Consider the following 18,450-nt stretch of genomic DNA (forward strand, 5'->3'; position numbering starts at 1 on the left):
CACTGTTTAATTATTGCGGAAATGGTGTAGACGTAAAATAAATAACGGTACCTATATATAACTTTAATAAACAATCACGATGATATTAATGATATTATATTAATATATGGTGTAGCCTTGTACCTAGGTACCTACTCTGCAGTCGCGAGTCTGCACTATAATCTATAAGACATAAATTATACTAGGTACCCAATATCGAATATACCTATACATGTCGTGGTAGTATACATAAGTAAAGATTTTAGGACACAGGTAGCTGCACAATAATATCTACAAAAGTATACAAGTATTGAGTATATTAATAATCTATCTCTTCCTCCTCCGGGACCCACAATAAATAATATCTACTCACTAATTGTGAACTTACAGGATTGCACGTTTGCACCTAAGGATGTTGGTCCCCGAATCCTAGAGGCTAGAACTATAGCACCATGAATCTTATAACGCGTATCGCGTATGGTGCCGACATCCTATAAGAGGATTACTCATAAGTGGTGTTATGTGTTCATTGATCAAATCTATATACGATTTCAAAATACTAATAAAATTGAATCACATAAAAAAATATTATATGTTTCACAAAATCTGAGTAAATAAAACCGATGTGAATTGTGCCAGCGAATAATACGTGAATACAAATACACTCGCTATATTTTCACGAACGATGAATCCTATATTAAAAAAATTACCCAGGCAGAATATAGTAATAATTACTGGTTAGTGGTTTCCACGTTTTCTAAACAAATATTTATCAACTATTTCCGCGATTTGGAATTTATCTGATTAGATATAGGTATTCGGATTCTATAATTTCGAAGTTGATCATTCCTGGTCAGATTTAAGGATTCTTATACCATCCTCGTCAAAGTTTATAGGCCAAACACAGTCGCGAATTATAATACTGTAGAGATACGTATAATATTATCTACAGTATACAGAATATACTATACATAGCTATTAAACTATGTACACGCTGCGAGTCGCAACGGGTGCACGTGTCAGTCGTCACGTACTCACGTATCGTATACGAGAAGAAAAAAATAATATTATTTTAACATTGGGACATATCATATTATTATCTGTACCAGAGCGGCCTCTTGTTATTTCATTATAGTATCTGTACGACTGTACTGATACTTTTGGCAATTGGAACGGCAAATGTTGGTAAATAACACTGTCGATAAATAATTAAAAAACGCACATGGAAAATGCAATCATTTTTTCGTGTCGAAAACATTAACGTATACGTCTTTTAAAATACTATATTTATAATGATATAGGTAATGATGGTATAATGATCAGAAATAAATAGAAATACTCGAAAACGGTCACTATTAATCCATTATAGGTACCTAATATTTAAGTTAAAAAATTCAAAACGAGACGCTATTAGTAGGTACTGTCCGTAAAAATAATAATAGCTACAATGAAATATTATTATTTCTTAAATACAACATCGAAACAATAAAATGAAAAAAAGCGGGAAGTGGATGTCACTCTGCTGTACAGTAGGGAACAAGTGGGTCACTGTATAATGGATGGTATTATATTTGAATTCAATGATATAATATTATTGTACCTATACGACAAACGACTCTGAGCGGAGACGGTTTGTCAGTCTATAGGATATTTTATACTATATTTATATTGTTATTAATTCTTACTAATCAGTATAGCCGGTAAGTTGAATTAATATTATAAAATTAAAAAAAAAAAACGAAAATCGTTATTTAATATGTAATTTCCTCCAAATTTAAACATAAAATAACTATTAAAAACTGTGTTTTTATATTTTTAAGATTTTTTTGTTGCAGAATAGTAGAATACCCTACTTACGTGGAACCTTGTTTTAAATTTCAAATCCCTAGCTAACAAAGTTGAACATTTTATACATTTTTAAAATCGATAAATGTTGTCAAAAATCGAACTTTAAATACTTATAAAAAAATTTTGTAACTATGTAGGTACCTATTTTGATTATTTTTCAACTACTATTGTAAAAATATATCAAGAGCCTAGTATTACATTTTTACACTTTTTGACTCAACAAATGCAATTTTATTGACATTTTTTAAAAAAAGATCTAAAAAATTGAAAATGAAAGTTTTCGTAAACATCTTAAAACGAATAAAAATATTTTTAAAATTGTATCAAGTATAGGAATTGATAAAATAAACATATGGTTTAAATTCCATGTATATCTACAGTTATTAGTTTTTTAATTATAACAAAATAAGACATATATAGGCAACACCCTATATGAGAATTAGAGTGAATAACTTCCAACAATTATAAAAATTTTATTTGACTTTCCGGTAGACATTTTTACTTTGTTAAAGGTATAGAGAAACTTATGATGAATCTTGTATTCTATTTTCAAATCTTAGATTAAAAATAACATTTTTAATGAATTTCTAACTCAAAATAATTTGCACATTTTCTTAGTTTTACGTATTTTGTCAAAATTCAAACTTGAAATGCTTATAAAATAGATGTGATTTAGAGTGATATAGAAAGATTGCTGTCGAAATGTCATTATTAAGTAAAGTACTATTTTATTGTTGTTTTTTTTTCAAATTTTATCGATTTTTACACAAGTTAATAGTTATATAGACGTAAGTGAGACGCGAGTACGCAACTACACCAAAACCCGTTTCCCGAAAAAAAATATTGAAAACGTAATTATTATTTTACATTTTATAATATTATACAATAATAAAATGTATAGTTTCTGGTATTCTGCAGCCGACATCAACAAAGGGTTGACACATTATTATTACTATGAAAACGTCACATGAGTTACATAATATTATTATTGCCTGCTGTTGTATAAAGTCTATACTATAAACTACAGAATACTGATGTGCACAGCGCGGCGGCGTATACCTCCGACGTGATGGGATCCTGGTACCGGGTAACCGACGATGGTCTTTGTCGGAGAAAAAAAATTGGTCGCCGCGTGCAACAAGTGTGTCCGTCGGGCGGCGACCGCGACACGGTGACGGCGGCTGCAAGAACCGCGACGACTGTCTGCATGCGGTCCTGGTAGAGCAGGACTCTTAAACAATGCCCTCGTCGAGGACGTAAACGGACGTTGTTAGCTTCGATCCGATCAGCTCTTGCGCGCGCCGATTGCGCCTACGACCCTGGTAGACTGTCACGTTTTTGACGTACGAAACAAAGGACGAACGAACGAATTCGAACGATTGAACGAAACGAACGAATGAACGAACGAACGATTTCGAATGAACGAACTATTTCGAATAAACGAACGAATTTCAATTACCTACGTTACTTTTTCTCCAACGACACTTTTTGGATAGATGCTTTCAGGAATTCTAATTTCTAGAGGGTGCGTAAAATATCCAAAAATATTTCATGAAAATCGTATTTTAGTAATTATTTTATCTCAAAAGTCTAATATAAGAAAAATATTTTGACCGAACCGTATATTTTAATCTGACAAATAATATATCAGAACCGTATTTCGTCTGAATAATAATAATAATAATAATAAAAGTAGTAATTACCTACTGAAAAGTAAAACAACAGAATAATTATTTAATCTGAAAAATATTTTATCCTAAAATTATTTTAGTGTAAATATTTTAACCGAAAGCTAGGACATTATTTTATAACAATTTATTTTCTGTTGTATTATTTTCGGATGTAATATTTTCGAATAAATTGTTTTTCATGTGTTATATTTTCGTATCGAATAAAATACTTTTCAATTAAAATATTTTACGTAAAATATATATTTTCAAATATTTTGTAAGTATTTTTTTGCCATTTATTATTTATAAAAGAATAGGAAGTAAGGGCTTGCAATTTTCATTCATATTACTAAGTACTTTCTACAGGAATATCAAAACACTGGATTTTTTTCAGTCAATTATTAACGTTTCAACATTTGATATTTTTTTTTACTTCGATTTTATGACTTATATGAGTATGTTGATTACATTTTTGTTTCTAAATTACAAAGCTTGAAAATGTAAGGTTCTATTGTAAGGTCTAATACAAGATTTCTCATAAGTTGATCATATACGTTTTTCTTAAAACTGTTCTAGTTATTTTGTTGCTATTTAAAAACTATTATTCGTAGAAATTTTAAACATTCTATTGACTATTATAAATTATAACTGTATTTTTAGAATATTTCGATATTGGTCCTTCCATCAAAATTATATAATAATATTATTTAATATCGATTTTATAATATATCTTCGTATTCTAAAATCAAATTAAATAACACGATTAATAGTGGTTCCGAAATACTAGGACTGCCTACTGCAGCTGATAACCGTGATAAAAATTTTTTTGGACTCTGTTTTGATTTTATTCGGTTAAGAAACTATACTCCAATAGATATTATATTTTTAATAGTCTGATTATGCGCTTAATGTGCGTATAAAGTATAATAATATAACTAATTACGCGCAGCGAGAGACCAGGAAGCGTACGCGTTTTTATGCATAGATTCGTTTCATTATATTACGCAAAGAAAACATTTCAATTAATTTTACATTTTCCATTTCAAGTAGGAAACCTTACCGGTTTCCTTACGAATGTATACCCGTCTGGTGAGTGGTGGGATATAATAAATTTTTTTTTTTGTAGTCAACGCACTCTAATATTATGTATTTGTTTTTAAAACTCGTAGGTAGGTACACGACAAATTGCACTTACTGGATATTCAAAATTGTTGGCAGTAGGTACTACAACACTACTACGACGTCTGTAAAAACATAATAATAATATCCAACAACTTACTATCGTATATAAATAGTGTTGTACATGTAGTTTAAATTTTATCACATTATTACAAGCTCATCGTCGTCAGTTAACGAAAACAACTGGAATACAGTTAATTAATCACTTCTAATACTCGAGCGTTGATTTCGATAATTCAGTGACAAAAAAATATTTTAATTTCCGTGGCATTCGATGTTACGCTATCGACCGTCGGTACTACCGGGTGTGCGCGTTTTCTCCTGATTTCCTGACAATTGGAATACTTTGTTTTAACAATTCATTGCAATTTTATGTGCACCAACATGATATATACAATAGACTCTCTGTGACTCGATTTGGAATAATTACAGCCCACATTAATCTTGGTTTCGTGCGTTCGAATACGATAATTTTTGTTTGGTCCCAATTGAAATAATCATGGTCGCAAAATGTTAATTTTTTTTTGTTTTTGTGTTGATGTTATACCCACTTAAAGTACAATAATAATAATCTAATTTGGGCTAAAATATGCTGTACAGTTATATGTGTTGAGTGTTCCTCGTCTTTGAGGAAGTCACTGTAATGTATATGTGTAACATTTGAGTTCAATGATAAATAATGACTGTCTATAAAGTCAGCCTATATTACCTACTATAAGTATATTTTATTATATATTTATATTGCTATTACAGTAATTTATTTTACTATTAGTAGAGTAAAATACGGTAAAATGACGAAAAAAACTATTTATATATATTTTTTTAGATTTTTGGAATACATGTTGAACTATTTATGCGAAACCTTGTTTTCAGTTTACAATTCTTAGCTATACAAATTTAACATTTTATGCATTTTAACGAGAGAATATTCGTGATTAAAAAAAAAACAATTGAGCTCCAATGTTCTAAAATAACTATTACAAAAAGTAAAAGCTTAGATAAAGGTTGACTTTTTTATTTGTTATAGATGGAAAAACTTATGAGAAATCTTGTATTATATTTTAAAACAAAAAAATAATATTTTTTATACATTTTTAACTACAAAATATTTTACATTTTTCGCGATTTCGACTTATGAGAAACCTCGTAATACATTTTTAACAAAATTAATGTCTTTATAATATATAATGGCTCAAAATATTTTGAGTTTTATTTTATATTCTATCATACATAGAACATTTTATGAATATTTCAAGTATCGAAGGTTTTTATTTTTGAGTTAGGTAGGTACACAACAAAAACATAATCGATTTTGTCTAAAACTGGTTTTGCAATTTCCTTAATTTTTTTTTGGTTTTTGAAAAATAATAGGAAAATTACATTTTGACTAAAAAGTACCTAATACATCCAATTGCTACCAAAAAAAACCCACAATGTTGAACATCTTAGCATTTTTTCTGCTATAAATCGCGTACAAAAAAAACACCCGCATCGTTGTAAAAATGTAAAATCAATACATTGCATCAATCCACTTAGAATCTAAAATAGATAATTTGTATCATTAATAGGTGAATTGTTTCATTTAGTAATTTACTAACTAAATTTTAAAGAACGATGAAAAAAAAACGATGCAATTAGGTACATATAAATGATAAATCCTAACCCTATTAAAATAGCCCTATAATAATACTTATATATTTTTTAATACCTACTTATAATTACAATTTATGCACTTTAAAAAGTCTGACTACACGCACCTTTATTATTATTATTGCAGATGACTCGGTAGTCGGTTTTGACCTATAAAGTGTTGTCTCTGATGTGTACTGCGCAAAGTAAATGTCGAAAAAATATGTCATTTATTTTATCATAATACTGAAAAATATTTGTTGTATAGTAAAAATACATCTAGAAATTTTCGTCATCCCAAGATGAGAAATGTTTTCTTTGTCGACTGTAGTTGAGTAACGTTACTTATTTTAGATTCACACGAGGCCAAGAATCTGTTGGTTTTACAAAAATAATATTATTTTGTCTCATAAGTCATAACAGCACATTGGAATAACGCGCAATACAATTATACAAAACAAGCTTTCTTCGTAAGCCGTACATTTCAAACATTGACGTAAACGTTCAATGATCTGAGCTCAACTTGGGATCGTTTTTTCTTTCCAAAATGATCGTTAATAAATCACCTTTGAATTTAAAATAACAATAACGACACCACCAATTGTTATCTATTGTAATTTGTTCGATTGTAATAATTGTCATCTGCTGATGAGTGTATGACGTATATATATCACGCAGTTATGTACTATGGTTTTTTTTATTATTTCAGTTGTGCTCGTTAATCGAATTTTTTTTTACCCACCAATAAAAAAATAATTGTCAAGCTGTAATAACTAATAATCATCTTATTTGAAAAAATAACATAATATACTTTATCTCTATAAGAACGAATGACTATTTTTTGTATCCGTTCAGTTATATTGTCTTATTTGCGTGGTTTTAAATATTTGAGATGCAGCAGATCTAATAATTTAATAGAAACCAAAATTTCAGCGTTACCAGTGCTTCTGAAATTGCGTTATTACTTAAGGCGTGTATTGGTAGGTACGCATATAATAAAAATATAAAAATTGTAAAAATGTGTTAGTTTAATCCAATGATTTACACTAACTTAGCTTTAGATATTAAAATAAAATAATAATTAATAGATGATTAGACATTAAGATTACGAGTGAAATCTATTTCGATATGATATACATACGCTTATGTAAAGGTTAGTAGAATTGGCATCAGGAAGAGTAATTCATTCTCAATACTTTGCCAAAACTATTTTCAGTTTCAAATGTACCTAGTCCATCCGAGTGTAAAGACCTTTAGAATAGAACAAAATAAGACGATAGTAAATAATGAAAATGAAAAATCATCTTATACCTATATAGCTAATGTATACTTACAGTTGGGGCCAAGGAAATGATTTAAAAAGCAATTTTATTAAATATAAGTTCATACTGACTGACTAGTGTTATTGTTTTGCCATACTTGGTAATATTAGATATGACGTACCTATAGTACCTATTAATACCTATACATAAAATTGTATAAGATCGAAAAATAGAAGTGCAAGCAGTAGAATAATTTATCGATTACCTAACTTAAAAATAATTTTTTTCGGATTGTTAATTTTTCTTCGAATACCTAATTTAAACAAATTAAATGTTCTTATAGTTTACTTTTTGTAGGTGTAAAGTATATTATTGTATATTTGTATAGGGTATAGCCGTATAGTAGGTATTGTTTTTCAATAAAATCTCGAAACAAGAGTAAGTAGGTACCTAATAAAAAGTAAAAGCTGTAGTAAATATTTTGATTTATAATATAATTATCAAGTTTATATTATGTATTAAGTGTTAACAGTATTAACACTGTTTTCAAATATTCAACTTGGCAGGTAATTAAAAACACCGACAAAGTATTAATACTGTAGGAATGTATAATTATTTACAATCTGCCAGTGTTGTAAAGTATTTGAATGGTATTTTAAATACTTTTTTTTATTCCTTTAATCCTTAATTTGTTTCTAAATATTATAACAATAATTAAATTATAATATAGTTATTAATATATTATATTAATCATTATTTATTTATGGACAATCCAATATCGGTTTTGGTTTTCGTCTATTTATAGTTTAATTAAATATTTTGTGTTATATTATGTTTATTATATTATGTTATTTTTTCCATTCATTTAAATATGTATATTTTATACTTTAGATTTAATTGCTAATTGATATATCTGTAGGTTAAAATACAGTTACATAGTTTAAAATCGATCGAAACTTTATGCAACTGTCAATTATAATGAAATAATTATATTTTGTATTAGTAACATTGATAAATATAAAATAAAATAATTAGAAAATTTTTATTATTATCGAAATTTAAAAATATATAAATACAATTTACGAATTTAAATAATAATAAAATTACAACGATGACGTTGCGTTTGATAATATTGAAAGCATACTTTACACTCCTTAATTACTAAATACGGACGCTTGGTATTTATGAATTAGAAATTAAATGTTTACTATTGTACCTACTGTGTTTTAGTTATATACATTTACAGGTAGAAAAATGGCTCAACAAGATACAAGCAATGATGCGTGAAACTATTAGGCATAATTTTTTAGAAAGTACCTTATCCTATGAAGAGAAACCAAGAGAACAGTGGTTGTTCGACTATCCTGCTCAAGTATCGTTGTGTGGTACTCAAATTTGGTGGACTACGGAAGTAAACATTGCATTTGCAAGACTTGAAGAAGGCTACGAAAACGCCCTGAAAGACTATCAAAGAAAACAAGTGATTATAAAAAAAAAATATTTATAAAACAACACGAATACCTACGTCGTGTGTGTGAACATCAGTTTAAGAGGTTTAACAGGTTATTAACGAAAAGTTGGTACCTATATAGTAAACCAAAATATCGTAAATGGTATAGAGGGTGTCCCGTTAGTTGCCGTCCGGACAAAAACCGGTTTTTGTCGTTTTACATATAAACTAAATAAAATATTAAAAATCATGAGATTAATGAAAATAAAATGTTAAAAAGTCATAAATTTCACAAAAATAAACTCTATAAAATGGTTATTTTCAATTGTTTCAAAAATAATAATGTTTTAAAACTTTTTTACTAAAAAATAAAATAAAATATGGGTAGTCCTTGTCTCTGCTATATAAATAATAAAAAAAACAGATTAATGATATATTTATTATCTCAGAAACATCGCAATGGGTAAATTATCACGGGACAGCCTGTTTATTAGTCCATTAAGATTTAATTATGGATGGGTTGTGGAGCTATTGAAATATTTACATAGAGAACTCATTTGGTCATCTATTACCAATTTTCATATTCTGTCTGTGTAATATAGTGTACATAAAATCAATACTCAAAAAGTCATTACTCGTAAGTGACATATAACAATTATTATAGGTACCTACTGATAAATGATAAATGCACTTATACAATATTGTTGAGTAGGTACCTATGTAAGTTGGTTTTATCAAAATGAAATGAATTAATATTACTTTAAGGCTTAGTACAAAGTATGTTATTATTGATATTAACCATTATATTAGTTTGAACAAGAAATTATAGTTTAAATTAAAACACCTACAAATAAAGAATTAATCATAAACCATAATGCATATAGCATATGGAATGCAATATGTTGATACAATAAACATTACTCACTAGAATTATTGACCACTGATAAGGGACAAGGAGAATATAGATATGTTAAAAAATCTAATTATTTTACCATTTGGCATTTGAGACATATTCAAAGCATATTACCAAAATAATTATCATAATAATTATACTAAAAAATTAAAAATAATAATTTTCTATTCTTATAAATAATGAATAATAATGTATAACAGTTATGAGCATCTTATTATAACAATATTATTATAATCAAGTTAGAGTCACTTGTATTAATTGTTCTTTCAAACAATGTTATAATAAATTGTTCCAATTTTAATTTGATTCAACTAAATTTTTGTTTTAGCTTTTCGTAATCTTATTTTATTGTTTTTATAACTAGTTGGTATATTTTACAGTCCACCCAAATATTACTATTGGTACCAATGTAGATAATACTTATTGTGTGTTTATCAAAATATGTGTATTCATTAATGTATAGATTTCCCAACTGAACACACTGATATCATTATTATTGGGAGAATTGACCAGACAAGACAGACAAAAAATAATGACAATTTGTACGATTGATGTGCATTCTAGAGACGTCGTAGCTAGATTAATACAATCAAAGATTGAAAACGTTCTTGCGTTTCAGTGGCAATCACAACTCAGACACAGGCAAGTCTATAATATAAGTCTATACGTACGTTAATTTGTTAAACGCATGTAACGTTTTGAAATGTACCAACACGGCGAAATCTAAGTACAAAATACAACTGTATAATATACGTCATGTCAGTATGTCACTTATGTGATTATGTGACAACATAAAATATTAAATAATTAAAATATTTAAACATTAAATATAAGGTTCCCAAGTAAGTTATTCTTAAAGTTATTCAATAATATCAAAAATATATAGTCTAAAACTTTTTTTTATACCTAAGCGTTTAAAGGTTACATTTTTACGAAGGTTATCAAAACCATTAGAATGTGTAAATTATTTTGTAGTATAAAATTAATAATATTTTTGATTTAAATACACAAGACTTGAAAACTTATGAAATTTTTTTACTGGAATTTAAAAAAAAAAGTTTTTCCTAAAGCCAAATACATGTTTTTGTCAGTGATTGAAGTTCAAATTGTTATGACATTGGATACGTATTTACATGTAGGTGCATTTTTGTTCTAAATTTATAGTTAAGAACATTTTCATTGTAGATATTAAAAATATTCCAGTATTACTTAGATTATTATTTTCTATACAAAATTGAAAATAATAAATTTTTTAAATATTTAAACTAATTTATTTTAATCTATTATTTTAACGATGAACCTATTTGCAACGTTCAACGGTACATCGGTATGTTTACTTGAAAGTTTATAACAACTAGTAAGATTATTAGAAGTAATATTATATACCTAATTATAATTTATAATACCTATTTGTGATTTGTTTATGGAAAAATTAGTTCGAAATATTATATATCACTATTATAATAGCTATATAAAATATATAATACAATATCCTATGAAATATATATAGATTGACGGACGGTCTCCGCTCAGAACTGTTTTTCTTATGCAACGATTTATCATTGAATTCAACTCACTCATTACAGTAACTTATATTCTACGAGGTAAACTCGACACCTACCTACTATACAATAGATCAGTTGTTCCAAATTTTTTTTTTTTTGTATTACGGCACATAGTATTATTAATTATTATAAGTTACAGCATATTTTGGAATATTGTCTATTTTCAAAAAAAAGTACTTTATAGGACCGGAAAACATATATGTAAAAAACGGAAATCATGGCACAGTGCACACCCTTTAAAAAACACTGCAATAGAGCGACTCCCAGGTTTTTTAATAATCTGAAGCAGAATACTTTTCTAAAAATCACAATGTATAAAATATTCTAAGTAGGTACCTACAGAAATTTATTTTTTAATGGACATGTTTAATGAGTGTTGACCTAAAAATCACTACTACCTATTACTCAAATTATCTATAGGTATATTTTAAATTGTAATTAATAAAAAAATATATTCGTTGCATGTTCCATATATTTTGTACATCAATAATTTTAGAAAATTCTTCTGATACAGACTATACAATTAAAAATATGTGTTGTTATTAAATGTATATCATATTACACATATGCCATAATATGACTCATATTATAAATTTATAAATAATAATTTATCTAGCCACTTGGCTTAATACTATAAAATTAACAGAGGTAATGATAGTAGATCGTGATAAAATAAAAACTACCTAAAAAGTATACAGGTATATATTTACCTATCTAAATGTTTTATATTCATGGGTTTTAATGCTTTTAATTTTAGGTGGGATGAAAAGGAAAAAGACTGCTTCGCTAATATCTGTGATGCACAATTTCGATACAGTCACGAATATCTAGGAAACACACCACGTTTGGTAATCACTCCTTTGACGGACAGATGTTACATAACCCTAACGCAAGTAAGTACCACAATATTTACGATCATTTTGCGAGTGAAATAGTAGAAATTGTTTTTTTTTTAATTTATTAGTCGTTACATTTGGTAATGGGCGGAGGACCTGCCGGACCTGCTGGAACGGGAAAAACAGAGACAACTAAAGATCTTGGTCGCGCTCTCGGCGTCATGGTTTACGTGTTCAATTGTTCAGAGCAAATGGATTACAAGGTATAATACTATGTTATATATATTTTTAGTTGTAACGCGTGACCAATAAACATAATTGTTTCACAAACAAATACTTACATTTCAGTCGTGTGGCAACATTTATAAAGGATTGGCTCAGACAGGGGCCTGGGGTTGTTTCGATGAGTTTAACAGAATATCTGTCGAAGTGTTATCAGTGGTCGCTGTCCAAGTGAAGTCTATTCAGGTATATGATATTAAAATATTATTATGGTGATTTAATATAGGTTAAAGTACTTTCATTATTTTATTACCAGCTATATGATTAAAATATAATATTAATTCTTCGTTTCAAATTTAAATATTAGACATTAATATGACTATCATAGTAAATACTATTTTCCCATCCCAGGATGCGATTCGAGAAAAAGCAATTACGTTTAATTTTATGGGGGAAAAAATAAGCTTGATTCCGTCTGTTGGAATTTTTATTACGATGAATCCCGGTTATGCTGGTAGAACAGAGTTACCAGAAAATTTAAAAGCACTGTTTAGGTAAGTAAATAGAATAAATTATATTATTATTTATTTCTTGATAAAAAGAAATTGGTTACTTTTACTAAATAAGCAATTTAAATATTATTATAGACCGTGCGCCATGGTGGTACCCGATTTTGAACTCATTTGTGAAATAATGTTGGTTGCCGAAGGATTTCAAGAAGCAAAAATTCTTGCTAGGAAATTTATAACTTTGTATACGCTGTGTAAAGAGCTGCTTTCTAAGCAGGATCATTATGACTGGGGTTTAAGGGCCATAAAGTCTGTGTTAGTCGTGGCTGGTTCTTTGAAGGTGAACTATTTATACTATTTGTAACACAAAACACTCGATTAAAATACTGTAAACACAATGTAGAGAGGTGATCCTGGACGGGTTGAAGAAGAAGTGTTGATGAGAGCTTTAAGAGATTTCAACATACCAAAAATTATTAGCGACGATGTCCCGGTATTTATGGGACTGATTGGGGATTTGTTTCCGTCGCTGGACGTGCCACGTAAAAGGGATCAGGATTTTGAAAAGACCGTCAAACAAGCGGCCGTTGACTTACTGTTGCAACCAGAAGAAAATTTCATACTCAAAGTACTGACCGTCGTATAGCTATTGTGTCAGCGTAATAATTACGTTTTAATGAACAGGTTGTACAGTTAGAAGAGCTTTTGGAAGTTCGTCATTCTGTATTCGTAGTTGGAAATGCGGGCACTGGAAAAACCGAAGTTTGGAAAACGCTATTTAGGACTTATCAAAACATAAAACGAAAACCGATTTACAACGATTTGAACCCAAAAGCAGTAACTAATGACGAACTTTTCGGTGTCATTAACCCTGCTACCCGCGAGTGGAAAGACGGTACATTTCAATTTAACTGTGTTTTAAAAATATTGATAATCTAAAATATATAATTATTATTATTACCTACCTATCTATATTCTATGACATCATAATATAATATAATTAATTTGAATCGCACAAATAAGTGATTTTTTTTTATCGTTTAAAGGTTTATTTTCTGTTATAATGAGAGAACAAGCGAACGTCCCGAACAGCTTTCCCAAGTGGATTCTATTGGACGGCGATATTGATCCGATGTGGATTGAATCACTGAATACTGTGATGGACGACAACAAGGTATTGACATAGTACATATAGATTAATATAGTCAATCGATTTGAATCATCTGTGTTGCATAGGTCTTAACGTTAGCCAGTAACGAACGTATTGCCTTGACTCCTTCGATGAGACTCATTTTTGAAATATCCAACTTGCGGACGGCTACGCCGGCAACCGTATCCCGAGCGGGAATTTTATACTTAAACCCGCAAGACTTGGGATGGAATCCGTAAAAAAAAATATATAATATTTATTAATAAAATCAAAACAATTTGCAATATCAGTTCACGTAATTCACAGGTATGTGACGAGTTGGATCGAGACCAGAGAGCACGCCGTAGAGAAGAGTAACCTCGTGATCTTGTTCGATAAATACATACCACCGTGTCTGGAAAACATTCGTAACAGGTTCAAAAAAATCATACCAATAACGGAGATGTCACATATACAAATGCTGTGTCATTTGCTCGAATGCATTTTAGTACCAGCGAACACACCGACGGACTGTCCGAAAGAATGGTACGAACTATACTTCACGTTTGTATGCATATGGTCGTTCGGAGCGGCTATATACCAAGAACAGGTGAGAACGAAGATCGGTAACCGTCATTTGAAAACAATAATATGGAAAATTACAAATTTTTAACCCGATGAGTTGACGTCAAAAAATATGTTAGGTATAGGTGTTTACAGTTAAACAGTTGTAATGAGTAGCTTATTGTCTTACTATAGCGATGTTTGGGCTGCACTTATTTACCACCATGAAAAATATTTTATCGGAGAATAGCACTTTTGCCCCTTGAAAAAATGTACACTGGCAACAAAAAGCACACCACTATACGATCAATAAACGCGACCGAGTATGCAAGATACCTAAGCTGTCGGTATGATAGTGGCTGTCAATGAGTACCTACGTAGAGTGTGGCGCAAATCAAAGGGAGGGAGATTATAGCTCCTAAAATGTCGACAAACCCTAACCCCAATAAATTATACATGGGCGATATACATATATATACAGGATATTCATTCTCCTTCAGGGTTATATGACATTGATTAAATATTTAAATGTATAGTATTATAATATGAATAACCAACGGTATTATACCAACTATATACTTATCACAAAATTCAGAGGACATGAGACTCTCCACCCCTCAAATGGTTTTTAATTTGTAATTTTTTTGGTATCCGCTGATTATATGAAAACCACCTGGAGACTACGACAACGAATAAAACATTTGTTATTATTTTTGCCACTCAGGTGGTCGATTACAAAGTTGAGTTTTCCAAATGGTGGGTGGCCGAATTCAAAACCATTAAATATCCGTCCCAGGGTACTGTGTTCGATTACTACATCGACACGGAAACCAAGGAGTTCCTGCCCTGGACTCATGTCATCCCGAAATTCGAACTGGATTCGGACATGCCCCTGCAGGTATAATAATGTTCATTGACTGGTCGACGTTTTCATACCACTGTTTTGTTTTCCTCAGAGCGCTTTGGTCCACACGCCGGAATCGATAAGAACCAGATTTTTTGTGGACCTTCTCATGGACCACAAACACCCAGTGATGCTAGTCGGGAGCGCGGGCTGCGGAAAGACGGTATTGATGAATGAAAAACTCGCCAGTCTCTCGGAAAACTATGCAGTGACCAATATACCGTTCAACTACTATACGACTTCAGGTAATCGCGCATCCGACGTTATGATATTATTTTCGTCATAATGGTGGTAGGTCTTGTAAAGTCCAATCGCGTTCGTGCCAAAAATGATTCGAATGCGCAGTAAAAAATATATACCAATATACTAATATATATATAGGTAAAATTATGATTTAATTCAAACTTGGTAATTACCTTGAAAGTATTCAATGTCACTTACCATTAAACACGAGTTGGCAAGATTGATATTATGCAAATGCATAGGAACTTATGAGCCCTGGTTACGATGAAGTTTGGTGTCAAATACTTTTATATTTTTATAGTTTTTCTCGTGTTTATATATTGTATTTGTTTTGGTTAATTACAGAGATGTTACAAAAAATACTCGAAAAACCTTTAGAAAAAAAAGCTGGCCGAAATTATGGACCACCGGGGAATAAAACACTAATATACTTTTTAGACGACATGAATATGCCCGAAGTAAAATAATTATTATACAGCAATACTAATAATAATAATAATTCACAATAATATGAATATAAATATATAAATTGTATGTTTAGGGACTTAGTAAACGTTTAAAATCGTGGAACTTGTAATTTACTGTAAATACAATACACGCTTTTCTAAAGAATGTCTAAGCATAAAAACAAATGTGCAAGCGACTATCCGAGGGGGTGAAAACCGCGGTTTCCTGTTTTATGATTGTATGTTTGATAACTGTTTAAAATTTCAGGTAGATTGCTACGGAACTGTTCAACCACACACTCTGATCCGACAACATTTGGACTACGGACACTGGTACGACAGGACTAAATTGTCGTTAAAAGATATTCACAACTGTCAATATGTGTCCTGCATGAATCCAACCGCAGGCAGTTTTACCATCAACCCTCGACTACAGCGGCATTTTTGTGTCATCGCTGTGAGGTATAATTCATGCGTTTTTTTTATCAGATCAATGATCTTATTTTCATTATCCTCGCGCAAAAAATGGTTTATATATATATACTATATAGTCACGGTGTTTTAAATTTCTGTTTCAAAATGTTTTCAAAACAACGCAAAATTTTAAGGGGGAAGGATGCAGAAAGGTACGAGATCGGAACACTTTATTATTATATTTATGTCGATCGAATAAGTAAAATTTAAATTTAAAAATATTTATAAAAGTAGGTACCTACCTACATTTGAAGCGAGACTACAGCTTACAATAATGCGAAATGTTAAAGAATGATTGCTTATTTCTATGACTTATGTGTTAGGTATGTTATTAGACACTATAAGAAATAAAAAATCAATTTATTCATTGAAACTAGACTGTCGAAAAATGTGAGACTTCTCATAAGTAAATATATAAAAAAAAATTATTACAAAAATACTAATACTGATAGATTTAGTTGCAAACAAATATATAATTCCTATTATTCTATATATTAATCGTTTCATCAATTATTATGTTATATTTTATTATTTTAAATTATATTATATTATTGTTATCTATACAAATATATTGTGAATTGGACTTTTGTCTGTATTAATGAATAAATAAATAAATAAATAAATAAATAATATATGCCAACCCTGAAGTGCAAAATAAGCACCTGTATTAAACTATACAATATATTATATGACATTACAGCTAAAAATCAGTCTGGCGATAACGTTCACCATGAACACACGCTTTTATGTTCACTCCGTTATCTGTATCTTAATTATATAAATTGCGTTTTCGTTTTCAACGTATATCATTTTATGGTTCGTTTCGGTAAAAGTCCGCCTCGTACACCTACGTCATCAAAAAGAATATGATCCAGTACTTCTTCAAATTCTCCTCTTCACGAGGGGAAAAAGACCAAGACTTTCACCTCACCAAATCGCTTCACTGTTCTCGCCTCAATCGACACTAACGATGACTCTGTGTTTGATGCAACGTCACTTTCCCGCGAAGTCACTGTTGTACCTTCATCTCTCCCTTCTGACCAGGCTGAGCCCTTGGCTCCACCTTTATACATCAGAAACATCAATAACTTTTCCGCATTCAAGGATGTATTATTATAAGACCGTCGTCCCCAAGGGGTTTACATGTAAGTCCAGTCCTTCATACCTTATCGTCCATCCCAACGGTCGCGAAAATGTCAATGTATTGGCAAATTATTTGATGGAAACTAACGCCAGTTTCTATACTTTTCATCCTCACTATCAGCGTCATTTCGGGGTCGTTATCAGAAACCTCCATCATTCCACTCTCAGTGCTGTCATTTTGTCCGCATTGTCGGAAAATGGAAACATAGTGAAGCAAGTCCGCAATATAAAAAAAAATAACCGTCCTCTCCCAATATTTTTTGTCGACATCGAACCCAATGTAAATAATAAACATATATACAACATCACTTCATTACTAAACACGAAAGTAGTTATTGAAAAACCGAACAAAACGACATACGGTCCGCCGCAATGTTTCAATTGTCAAGACTATGGTCACACTCAAAACTACTGCCATCATCCATCGCGTTGCGTCAAATGCGGCGAGGCTCATGAGTCAGCTAGCTGCACCAAGGACCACTCCA

At 30.1% G+C, this 18,450-nt stretch overlaps 1 protein-coding gene across 1 annotated transcript in view; it reads left to right on the forward strand.

Moving 5' to 3' along the window:
• LOC132934556 (dynein beta chain, ciliary) overlaps positions 1 to 18,450 on the forward strand; it is a 91,322-nt gene that overhangs the window by 41,491 nt on the left and 31,381 nt on the right. The window contains exons 32-47 of the mRNA XM_061000877.1: positions 8,814 to 9,047; positions 10,394 to 10,572; positions 12,253 to 12,388; positions 12,460 to 12,594; positions 12,680 to 12,799; positions 12,965 to 13,107; positions 13,201 to 13,402; positions 13,466 to 13,690; positions 13,747 to 13,957; positions 14,109 to 14,236; positions 14,299 to 14,447; positions 14,519 to 14,801; positions 15,480 to 15,653; positions 15,712 to 15,904; positions 16,248 to 16,360; positions 16,617 to 16,810. Of these exons, the coding sequence (XP_060856860.1) occupies positions 8,814 to 9,047; positions 10,394 to 10,572; positions 12,253 to 12,388; positions 12,460 to 12,594; positions 12,680 to 12,799; positions 12,965 to 13,107; positions 13,201 to 13,402; positions 13,466 to 13,690; positions 13,747 to 13,957; positions 14,109 to 14,236; positions 14,299 to 14,447; positions 14,519 to 14,801; positions 15,480 to 15,653; positions 15,712 to 15,904; positions 16,248 to 16,360; positions 16,617 to 16,810 (2,819 nt within the window). The remainder of the gene's footprint in view (positions 1 to 8,813; positions 9,048 to 10,393; positions 10,573 to 12,252; positions 12,389 to 12,459; positions 12,595 to 12,679; positions 12,800 to 12,964; positions 13,108 to 13,200; positions 13,403 to 13,465; positions 13,691 to 13,746; positions 13,958 to 14,108; positions 14,237 to 14,298; positions 14,448 to 14,518; positions 14,802 to 15,479; positions 15,654 to 15,711; positions 15,905 to 16,247; positions 16,361 to 16,616; positions 16,811 to 18,450) is intronic.

Source organism: Metopolophium dirhodum, chromosome 1 (assembly GCF_019925205.1).
Source record: "Metopolophium dirhodum isolate CAU chromosome 1, ASM1992520v1, whole genome shotgun sequence".
Classification (NCBI taxonomy): domain Eukaryota; kingdom Metazoa; phylum Arthropoda; class Insecta; order Hemiptera; family Aphididae; genus Metopolophium; species Metopolophium dirhodum.